We start from the raw sequence: 12,810 nt of genomic DNA, 5'->3' as shown, positions 1-12,810 counted from the left end.
ATAAATATACAAAATTGTATATATATATATATATATATATATATATATATACAATAAATGTCACCTATAAATCACGTATGGTGCTAGACGAACTATATTTTTTCCGATGAGTTTTAAGGTTGATAATTTGCTTCATGATGAGAGTAAATAGTTACAGTTGGTATTATATTATTAAAATTACTTTCCTTTTATCCTTTATAATTTTAATTTATTAGTCAACTTTGTTTTCCAAACAATAAAGAAAAAAATTATAAATTCTTTTAAGAAACTTTTAATCAAACTCGATTTTACGTTTGTACAAAAACAAAATTCTAAAAATATACCGATTTTTGTTATGCTCTTGAACTAAGAATAGCATTTTCAACGTTTCTCTTTTTAATGTATCGATTTACAGGTATGATCTATTACTATGGTTAAATGAACACTCTCGTTAATGAACAAGGTCTTTTTCCTATTACTAGTGAAGCCAAAATTCTATTATTTGTTAAATAAATTGTAAAATAATATTATTATTTTATTTTGTTTTAACGTAAGTAAATCCAAAAAAACTCTATTTCTTTAAAAAAAATATATAATGTTTATATTACATCGAATTTGGTACTTTATATTTTAACGTATTTTGTTGTTGGCAAAAAATAAACAATCTAATCGTTTCATCATATTAAGAAAAAACCTCTTTCTCCCTCTCACCCTCTCCCTCTCTCTCTCTCTCTCTCTCTCTCTCTCTCTCTATATATATATATATATATATAAATATATATTATAATTATAGATTAATATTATATTATAATCTCCTTTTTCTATAAATATCATTAGAATTTAATAAATTATTACTACATCTCCTTATCGAAGTTGGGAAACTCGGATTTATTAATTAATTTTACACCTAATCATTCTGTATTATTAAAATACTCGTATTTAAACCAATGAAAAGAAGCAATTGCCTTTCCATATCTCGCTATTCATTTACGATTCAACCCCTTCAGAAATTGAACCAATAAAAATGCAAGCTAATAGGAAAGCCGGTAATATTTAAACCAATGAAAAAAATCAATCGCCTTTCCATATCTCACTATTCATGTAATATTCAACGCCTTCAGAGATTAATTCAAACAATGTAATCTATATAGGAAAGCCGATAATATTTAAACCAATGAAAGAAGCAATTGGCTTTCCATATCTTACTATTCATTTACAATTAAACGCCTTCGGAGATTAATAAAATAACAATGCAATCAGAAAAGGAAAGCCGATAATACTGGTACAATCATGTTTTTCATTATTAACTAGTACTATGTAATATGAGTAACGTCATGTAGATATTGTGTAATTTTAAGCTATATCTGCAGCTTATGTTACTGCAGATATGTTACTGATTAGAAGTTTCAGGGTAATAACTAGGAGGATTCGAAAACTGAATTCAGACATTAGAAACGAGCTTGTAGTAATATATTGTCTGTCCAGGATAACATTTTATTGTGTAGAGAAAACTGATCCTAATGGAATGGACAATTTAGCTATGAATGGAAGTCAGACACTTCCAAAATTTAATCTACACACATACGAGAAAATTTCTGGGCCTAGAAAATGAGGAAGACTACATAAGTACAGGTCAAATTGAACAGGTCAATGACATACTAATTTTTGGAGAGGAATAAATGTTGTGACTACACAATATTTACATATTAATTTTAAAATATTTTATTTTAACATCTAACAGGGAACTTAAGAATATGAATTAGAATGATGAGGTAAAAAAACAAAACTAATTTTATAATGATGATAAACATTACATATCAGACAGTTGCTGAATATGAAAAAAGTGTATATATATACTAAAATACACATTTACTTACGGGCACTTTTTTGTTTATATTGTCGATTAGTTTCATCTCTTAAGAGATGGTTATTTCTACTACTTTTGCTCTAGAAGGGATATTCTTTTATTATTTGCTGATTTGGCGAAATAATGTTATTTCTATTTTCTTGGTTTCGAAAGTGTCCTGGATTTTGTGTACATGTTTTTATGATTACTAACAAAATACTTTATTACCAAGCAAAATAAAAACAATAGTACTTAATTATATAAACAAATAACAGAAGAAAAAAGACAACCTAACTGAGAAGACAAAAAAAAAATGATGTCCTAATAAATAAGAGTAAACTAGTCGGCAACAAACAAAACAATTGCGTATTATTTGCTGACATATGGTTAATAAATACGCAAATATTGAGTACAGTACAAGTTGAAAAAGTAATACGCGCGCGCACGCACACACACGCATATATATATTTTTTTTTTCTAACAACAAATGGAAAAAAATTTAAATTAATACACATTTGGTATTTTTTTCCAAAATAGATTTCCGTATAAAAATTCCATAAAACACATTTTTATTTAAAAAAATTAAAAACTAGTTAAATTAACATAATTATGGCTAACTTGATAATGAAAAAAATGTATTCTAATAGTAAAAATGGAATTTTAGAGGGTAAACAACAAAACAACAAGCGAAAGCATCTGATAATTAGATTCAACTTTTATTTTACTGTTATACAAAGTTAATAATCAATTATAAAATAAATAAAAAATAAAATAGGTAAATTATAATGTTGGTTTAAAGGTAATTGTTGGTTGAATACTTAAAGTGAAATTCGTTGATTTATTAAGCTACTTTTAGGATAGAATAAGATAAACTACTTGTGATGAAGTACTGAAGAATACAAGTGGTTTTTATTAGATCATCAAATTTTTAGGTTTTATAAGATGATGTGCATTTTATAAGAGTGAGCTAAAGGAAAGGAAGTGCTTCCTACCTGCTGAGTGTGCCTGTACGCTAAGGTGTCTCCGAACCTAGTAAGGGGTGTAGCGAGGGTTCGGGGTGTTGGATTACCGGGACTGCTTCCCCCTGGAGAACCGGCGCTAAAACCTCCTGGTGTAGTGGCAACTGAGTCTTGTCGTCGATGGGATGGCGGAGATGAATTTCTATAAAAAAAATTGTTTATTATAATTCTTAGTAGTAATTTTAAATATAGTATAAATTAAATTATAATTGAAGATATCTTACTTTGATATACCTTAATAAAAAAAAACCTTTTTTAAGACTAATCGATATTTTACCATCAATTTAAATTTTATTGAATTGTTAAAATATAAAAGTAAGATTTGAGCTTTAGAAATATGAATTTTATGATCAGTAATCATCAGGTTATTTCAGATTAGATAGACTTTAAATAAGGTATTCATTTAAAACATTGTCTAACCATTAAATGAATTGGTCAGCGAATGAAGGAAATAGTAATGGAGTTTGCGAAAGAATTCCCACGAAAGCCATGCTGTTTAAATTGCTAGAAATCAGCGATTTAAAATTGAACATGTTATATACGTATAGCTTGCTGCATGAAAACGATACATGTAATATTAGATCAATTATGGGTGAAATAAATAACACTGGTTTCGCTTAAATTTCTAAACCATTCTGTCAATCTTAACTAGATATTTTAAAGGGTAACCTGGAAAACTTTTCAGAATAAATTTTATTAAGGTAATAATTAAACTGGAGCTCGTTCTTGCCAGGCTTTATTGAAAAAAGTTGGTGGAAAGTTTTACTATATCCGTCATTAAAATTATTTCACTTAAAATTTAGTTTAGATCTTCGAAATTACTTTTTTTACAGATTTGTTTTATGCTTGACATCTTTAATTTTTCTCAATTCATCTTTATTTCCCTGTAATTTGTTCTTCACTCTTCTTACTTTTTTTTTAATCTATTTACCTTCATTTTCTCCCGATTTACGAAATTTCTATAGGTAGTATCTGATTCAAGAAGGATTCTCATTTTCCTTATCATCCTCATATTAGATTCCTGTATGTTTCCAAGTGAAAATCTGGAAGAACAAATCTATTCATCCCTTTTAATTTCTCTAATTTTTAAATAACCTCATTTAAAAGTGTTTTAAGAATTCTTCTACGTATTTATAAACATTATAGGATATGATGAAGTAAATACCATGAAACACTAAACGAAGATTTCTTAATTTCATTGGGTTGCGTATAACTGTGAAACAATCATTCATCTTACCAAAAAGTTTTATAAATATTTTCTTTTTACTTCCTTTATACATCTTGCATTTAAAATATTTAAACTTTTCAAAATAATTGAATGAATTACTTTTGAATGAAAATTATTCCAGTGGCATATTAACAAACTTTCATTCTTTTGTCAGTGATTTATCTTACGAATCTTTTAACCTTTTGTCAAGATCACTTTACCGCAATGACATTTTCATCTGCGTTAATTTCTCAATTTTAAATAAAAAGTAAATCCAATTTTCTCTAAGGATAGTAATTTAGTTCTTGAAATGGCGTCGTTTTATCATTTTATAAATGATTCATCAGTAGTAATTACAAAAATTAGTGGTGGTAAATTTTTTTAGCATTATCACAGAAACATAGTAACTGAAATATTTGAGTATTACATATATGTTTTTTTATATTGTTGAATACAAGGCAGTTACGTATTTTTGGAATATAAAATCACTCGAAAGCAGAGGATTAAAAATATAGTGAAAAAATGTAAATTTAAGATAAAGTTATTCTTTTTATCTATATAAAGAATTATAAAGGATTTGATAAAAAATATCCACTAACTAAAATAGTTACCCGACAAAAAACCAGCAAAAAAAAAAAGATTACTATCTGAAATTTTGAGGTAACCTAAAACCTTTTCCTTAAAAATATCATACTCTATGTGACTTGTATTTAGCACCACTAAAACTTATCATCTCATAAAAAATATGAAATACAATGTTTACTCTTACAGTAAGTTCACGCGTGGAGATAACAACACTCATAACTTTCTATTTGGGTGAGAGTTCGTTCAGATGTTGAATCCACTTTTATGTTCACAATTTACCGTAGCAGGAGGGCATAGATTGTTTATAAAATTTCTAGAATAAATGCATCCAGTAAAGAAAAAAGTTACGAAAGTTTATTTTTCTGTTAACTTTGTTTTAAAAATGACATTTTACTATTATAAATATTTTGTTTAGCTCAAATTAAACATTGAAAACGTACAGGTTTGTTTTTGTTTTTTTCCTGTATGAAAATTATAATTCAGTTTTTGATGAGTTGTCAATTAAAGTAATTTTTAATTGTTTAATATTACATCAATATATTAAATACGTGAATGTTTTTTTTTTAATTACTTTCATTTTACGAATTATTTAGTCATTATTACTATACCAAATTCAGTTAGCTTATAGAGTTGATATGAACAAACTGGGCGTACGAATAATCATATAAAAAAATCAAGGGTTTTAACCGAAAGGAAACTGAAAGATATAATATATTTGTTTCCTGTACAGCCTCCGGGAATTACCGTTCAGTTATTACTTCAGAGGACGATATGTATGAGTGTTAATGAAATGTAGTCTTGTACAGTCTCAGTTCGACAATTCCTGAGATGTATGGTTAATTGAAACCCAACCACCAAAGAATACCGGTATCCATGATCTAGTATTCAAATCCGTATAAAAGTAACTGCTTTTACTAGGACTTGAACGCGTAACTCTCGACTTCCAAATAAACTGATTTGGGAAGACGCGTTCACCACTACACCAACCCGGTGGGTTGAAAGATATAATATAATAAATTTATAAGTGTTTGATTACATAATACTACATGAATAATTAATTATACGGTGAGTAATTTGAATAACGAGTATTGTGTTGCATAATGATACGGCCGCGTTGTGAATCGGGACTGATACAAGGGACGTGACTTGCAGAAACATGATAAATCGCTAACACAAACGCAAAGTTTCTTTTTTCTTTAATCCACATCGGGACTGATACAAGGGACGTGACTTGCAGAAACATGATAAATCGCTAACACAAACGCAAAGTTTCTTTTTTCTTTAATCCACAAGCTAACTGAATACAGTATAAAATTGTTCACTAATAGATTCCAATATTAGGGACCTTAACACTACCCAGAATTAATCAATTTCAATTATCAATGGAAACTGACGTATTAAACGTGGTATTCACTTTTAAAATATATCTTCACTTCACACTTTTTTAACTGTCTTGCCCCCTCAATATATTCATTACATTTAGATTCTCGAAGAATGTAACAAAACGTTTATGACACACATGTATGTTATATGTACACAAAAGATGATTTTAAAAAATGGAATAAATTTTCAGGACATATGTTCTACTGTTGAAAATAAAGGAGAAAGTTCATATAAATAAAGGAGTGAGCGAGTGTCGGTTGGAAGAAATTTCGCCCGGATTTCTGCGCTTTTAGTAAAATTAAGCCAGACTGTAATTCTTGGCGACCCAAAATTACCGGGTAAAGTGATATTATATAAAATCTGACCTACAAAAAGGATCAATCTTTCTAAAGCATTCCCCATCCTTACTTTCTTTTAAACTAGTGCGGTAAGAAATTCTTCTCGTACTGATGCCCAGGTTACGTTCAATGAACTGAATTATGTTTTCTTATTCCCCGACGAGATGTTGTTCTTACCATTCAGCAGTATATGCAGACATAATATCTGATTTATTTGAAACAAAAAAATAATTCTGCTTTTTAAGAAAGCGTTCCGGTTGGTATCAGAGATTTTAATTGAGAGAATCTAACTAGTAGAGAATTTCAATTGTCACAGTAAATCTATTCATATTATTGTGGCTTCATCATCTCTAAATGGACCATCTTATCTAGGACCTACCAGTGCTATTATTATATTTTAAATACGATGTAAAATTAAAATAACAATAAAGGAATAGATATCCTAAAGAACACTTACGTTCCTGTGTCATTTGTATCTATGAGCATTTCAGTATAAGCCAAGGGAAACCAACCGCTTTGTTGAGTTCTTAAATTTTCTCCAAATTGCCATCCTTTGTTACGTTCTCCTGCAAAAAAATTAAATAAAAGAAAAGTTATCAACTTTTATAATTTAGTTGAGCTAATAATAATTCTAAGAAAAATCGGATCAGTATACATATAAACAAGCATTGCTTTAAATACACAGAAAACACCAAATGAAGTAACACAAAATACACCAAACTACTCTACCGTACAGAACCATTTCATTAAATGCTTTATTATTCTTCCTCAGTAACATTCCCTATAAAAGAATCCCAATAAAATATGGAAACTTCAAAGAAAAATTTAAAAATAAAAAGCATAAAAAAAATTCAAAAAAAGGAAAAAAAAACACCTAAACAAACAAAACCATATATTATGCTCACCGTAACTAAAATTTACAATATTAATTTTAAGAATCGGTATTCTTTTTATGAAATTAAATGAAATATTAGATTTCAAAATAGTAATAAAGTGAAAACAGATTATTACATGAAAAGTCAAATCCAATCTAAAAAAACTCGAATTAATTTACTATCACACACACATACACACACACATACACACACACACACACACACACACACACACACACACACACACACACACACACTCACCCCCCCACACATATATATATTTAGTTAATTACATTAAATGAATGTACAACCGAAACTGATTATGTAAAGCAATAACATGTTTTAAACATCTATTATAGAATTTTGAGAGTCATATAAAAATATTAAAGAACTTAAATAGAACAAGAATTAAGAAAAGTTTAACTAGCTATGCAGCTAGTTAAACTATATTTTATATATGCATATAAAATAAGTTGATATTAATAAAATGTTTAAATTTATTTTATTTTTAACAATATTTTTATTTTAAAATATAAGAATATCTGATAAAAAACAGACAAAAAACAAGAAAAACAAAGTAAAACTGGATTTATTCCCTAGAAGGAAACCCTTAGTAAACGAAAATGGTGAATAATATTATATATAAAATTTTTTCCAATTATATTTTTTAAAAAAATATCCTATATATTGTTTTAATAAAATTCTCCCCAAAGAGAAGAAACTAGAAATATTAATATTAATTACTAATTAGAAATATTTTAAAATGTGGATAATTATGTTAAAATTTACAAGGCTGAAGAACAACATATGAAATTTGTTTTTGTAATCATTGAAAACCATTTACCGGCACTGGCAAAGAATTTAAACAAATAATTTCTTGCTGACGACAACTTGGTAGCTAGTTACGAGCGGGTTAGGGATTCATTTCAAAATACTCCTGAAGGGCTCTCAACTGCCGAAGAAAAAATCATTATAGACTTCACGGCAAGTGGCGAAATCAAAAGACAGTTAGTAATAAATGACTCTTTAAATTTTGCACAGGGGTGAATGATGAGCTTTCTGTACTGAAAACAAGAGCATTTCGTATACTACTACAATTTTCAACATCCTACAATTGCGAAATCGGGTTTTCTGCGGTTGCTACTCTGAAGAGAAAATATAGATCTCAGCTAAATGTAAAAACAGAAGTCAACCATTCTCTTCAAAAAACAGACAAGGTCATTCAAAAAACACGATTAGTGAAAGGAGGTTGGAAAAAACCAATTTGCTGCACTATCAGCACCCTCATTTCCTGAAATTCCAATACGGCTGGGGATCGAGCACAGAGTGTCTATTTCTAATATTAAATTTTCCTTTGAAAAATTTTCTCTGAAAGACAGGCCCAAGGGAGTCACCAAAAATTATTAAACTTGTTTATAATTTAATATTGATAAGTTAATTATTAAATACATTGTGCAGTAGTGATTCATTCCTATTTATAAGTGTATTATATCAGTGTAAATGTATATTTTATTATTTATTATGTCAGAATGTATTTTGTTTTACTTTCTTTTCAGTAAATTAATACATTTTATTAATAATATTTTCTTTTCGATTTGCTCGCGTCCCCCATTTTGTGTTATCACGCCCTTCTAGGGGGGCGCGATCCATAGGTCGAGAAATAATACCTTACGGTGGTTCCGAAAGCTAAAAATAAAGATATTAATAAGAAAAAAAAATTGCAGAGAAACTACGAAAAGAAACTGTTAGAGAATATGAGATAAGTTTCCTTGGAATGCGATATAAATATTTTTATTTTTTTCTCTAAATTTTCCAGGAAATTTTCTTGAATTTTCCATAAAAATACTTTGAATATTAAAAGGACATTAGGATATATTTAATACGTTTTATAAAATTCTAATATTAATCAATAACGACATAAAATTTAATAAATGTTTTCAATTTTTTTTTATACAAGCAACATATTAATTTCATTTAAAACATTTTAGTTTAAGTAACATTAAAAAAAGTTACAACGAGATTCAATAGATATTTTTTTTATACAATAAAAAGTCAATTATCAAAATTGATTCATCGAAAAGTATTGTTTGAAATTATTTTAAAAAATACGTTCTGGTCAGAACATTTCATTTTACTCCTCTTTAAAAAAATCAATATATTCTAAAAAAATTAACGTGAAAACATTTAGCTTTTTTAACTAGCCACAAAAAATATCAGTACGAGAAAAATTACGTCGTAAAGTACAGTAATCCGTCATGTATAGGTGTACTGATTACACAGTCATGGAAAAATCTTTCCCCAAGAAATGCGATAATAAAAGAATCCTTCAGATTACCCTGGTAGTTTCTGAATTATAATCACAACATCGGTATTCTCTCTCTCTCTCCCTCTATATATATTTATATATGTATATATATAGAGTTTCATGAAATAATTAAATTTAATTCACTTTATAAATTATGGGTTTTAAACCAATAAAACCTTTAGACATTCATCATCGAAAAGCACTCAAAAGTAAATTAATAAAAATATGCTTTGTTATAAAAAATAATTGAATAAATAAGTAAACACATAACTGATAAGATTAAAACAATAAAACTAATGTCTACAGATTATTTTAACGGTAGGTAATTATTATTAAATTTTGTAATTTATAAAGAGAGAGAACAAAGAAAAGTAAAACAAAGACTTTATCAAAGAATTCTAAATTTCAGGTTATATTACGAAATTGCTGGATGTACTTTTATTCCTGAATGATATCTTTTTCCTTTGGGGATTATATGCATTTTAACCGAGGAGGGATAAAATTTAAATGGGTAAAAACAAACCCTCGTACTTTTTTTCTAATTTCCCGTAATAAAACCACCCTAAGCAATTTACTTAGTTACGAAAAAAATAAACGAACATTTTCCAACAACCATCTGCACCAATGAATGTTGTACCACAATTTGAAACCAATTAAAAAAAAAATATATTCAATTCAAAGCTTTTTCGCAAACAGAATTATATTAATTAATTATTCCGTCAGAATAATTAAGTAAAAGATATCAATTAAAAAAAAAAAAAAAAAAAAAAAAAAAAAAAAAAAAAAATATATATATATATATATATATTAAATCTAAATAAAACTAATATTATTTTAAATTATGTAAATAAGTAATTTTATTTACGTAAGATTTTGTTGTTTTCTTTTATTTTATTTAAATTTACAAACAAAAATATAATAAGAATTACTTTTTGGTTATGTTTTATACATAAATTAAAAAAGAGCATTCATAAAAAAATTGATGTCGCAGAGAAAACATTCGGAGATACAGTGGTCATTTTATGTATTGTATATGCCTACGCTTGTACGTTGTTACGTGTTTTTTTTTTTTTTTTTTTTTGCAAAATGTATTGAAACACATTTCCCTTTTTGTTATTTCCATTCAATGTTTTTAGGTCAGCATTACTGTTTGACTCCCCAGTTCTACAGCTGTACAAAATACAATACAACCAACATTAAGCCCATTTCTCTCATATAATTATAATACTCTAGGGTTATAGTGAAATGTTTTTGTTATTATCTAAATGCAGGTGGGTCGAATTTATTTTAACAATTCAAATAATTGGTTCCCGTAAATTTTTTTTACAAATAATGTTAAAATTATTTTAAAAATTAATTTATAAAAAAAAAAAATAAATAAATAACTTTTACGCGTAAATAAAATCGAAATATAACCGATTCATTTCGAGCAGTATGAATCCAATTATATTACTTAATAGAAATTTACTGTAATAAATTATGTACTTCATGTTACAAAAAATGTAACTCAATAACGCATAATTTAAAAAAATAGGCAATATAAACGCAAACTAGAATCTGCTTTGTATAAATTCTAAAACAATTATTAATAAATGGTGAAGTATAAGAAAATTTATCTTATGTAATTCACTACTTTTCTTAATTAAAGTTGGTTTCTTAATTAAAAAAGATGTTACACAAAATTGGGAATTTTACGTAAATTATGAAAATATTCTATAAAACTTCATCAGTGACATTATTTTCAAGCATAATAAAAGAGATCAATCTAAGTTATTTACTGTGCCGGCCTCCATGGCGAGAATGGTAGCGTCTCGGCCTTTAATCCGGAGGTCCCGGGTTCGAATCCTGGTCGCGCATGGTATTTTCACACGCAATAAAAATTGTCATTCGTCTCATCTTCTGAAGCAATACGTAACAGTAATCCTGGAGGTTAAAGAAAACAAAGATATTTACTCTGAGAATGATGATGTTTGTTACATATTACAAGTGATGGTATCGCTTATAGTGATGAATATCACCTTTTTATTTGATGACTTGGCGTGTTGATATGTAAGAATATATTCGGCTCAGGAAAGAAATCATGTGAAACCAGTTTACTATCTTTTCACGAGTAAGAAAGTAGTGGAATATTGTTGATCTGGAGAATGACTGCAAAATTTTCGTTTTGTTAATATGTTAGAAAATATCCATGAGTAAATTTTCCCCAAACCAAATACTCGGTTGTTTGATCACATACTTTTAATACATATAACAGCCTAAGCGATTGGGAAATAAAGCTATTTCATTAAATTCTGGTTCGCCATCTTGGAATTTCCCTTTACCCTCATTCTGTTGGACCGCGGGATTAGAAATCGCACAGGGTTGCCAAACTAATTATTTTTCTCGCTTTAAATATTAATTATAAATAAGTTTTTTCTCCCTCTGTTATATAATAAAGAAACTTTTATGCAATTGTTTAAGTAATTTAAAAAAAAATCATAAATATATTTATAACAAATTATTTACTGAAATAAATAAAAACAAAACATAATTAACTTACCCATCAATGCAATAACATCTCCTTCCAAAAAACTCAATTGATTTTCACCACTTGAAAGATAAGCATATAAAGCTCTAGCTAAAGGATTTTCCCAACCGCCAGAATCAGCTACTGCCATTGATTTTGGACGAGTTGTAGGACTTGTATTTTCTACATCTGTAATCAAAATTAATATTCAGATTATTAATTAATTTGATACAAGGCAGGCTATATCAAATATTTAATTCCAGTTATAAACATTTATAAATTTGCATACAAAATGAAATAAATGAGATTTATATATGGTAAAAAAAGCAGATGCATTAAGGTAGGTAAATATATATCAAAGATATATATTTATTTAATAAATTAATATTAAATCAACGAACTCGTTATATAAATGATACTGTGAATTTACATTAACAATTAATTAAACAAATCTGTAATTTAAAATTAAATGGTTAACGATAATTCGTAATATATTATTTCACAATCCAATATACTTCTAAAATGTTGATTCAGTATCAACTCACCCATTCCCCAACCGATTCTTTTGAAACTTTACAGATCTTTTATTGAAGGTTCAAAAAATGTTCTACAAAAATTTCCACCTTCTAAGATTTATAGAAAGAAAACGGAGGCATTCAAATCAAAACATCAATTTCAGATAAATTTTTATTCATTACAAAATAGCTGGTAAAAATGATTATAAACAAACGATAATTAGAATTAGAATAATTAGTTATAGTTATGAC

The 12,810-nt window shown here is 27.4% G+C and overlaps 1 protein-coding gene across 1 annotated transcript in view; it reads right to left on the bottom strand.

Annotated features, from left to right (window-relative positions):
- IRSp53 (Insulin receptor substrate 53 kDa) overlaps nucleotides 1-12,810 on the bottom strand; it is a 1,008,929-nt gene that overhangs the window by 28,580 nt on the left and 967,539 nt on the right. Inside the window, exons 11-13 of the mRNA XM_075375577.1 lie at nucleotides 12,077-12,232; nucleotides 6,815-6,923; nucleotides 2,818-2,986 (exon numbers count right to left, since the gene is read on the bottom strand). Of these exons, the coding sequence (XP_075231692.1) occupies nucleotides 2,818-2,986; nucleotides 6,815-6,923; nucleotides 12,077-12,232 (434 nt within the window). The remainder of the gene's footprint in view (nucleotides 1-2,817; nucleotides 2,987-6,814; nucleotides 6,924-12,076; nucleotides 12,233-12,810) is intronic.

Source organism: Lycorma delicatula, chromosome 9 (assembly GCF_047948215.1).
Source record: "Lycorma delicatula isolate Av1 chromosome 9, ASM4794821v1, whole genome shotgun sequence".
Classification (NCBI taxonomy): Eukaryota; Metazoa; Arthropoda; class Insecta; order Hemiptera; family Fulgoridae; genus Lycorma; species Lycorma delicatula.
This window is presented reverse-complemented; position numbering and strand designations above follow the sequence as displayed.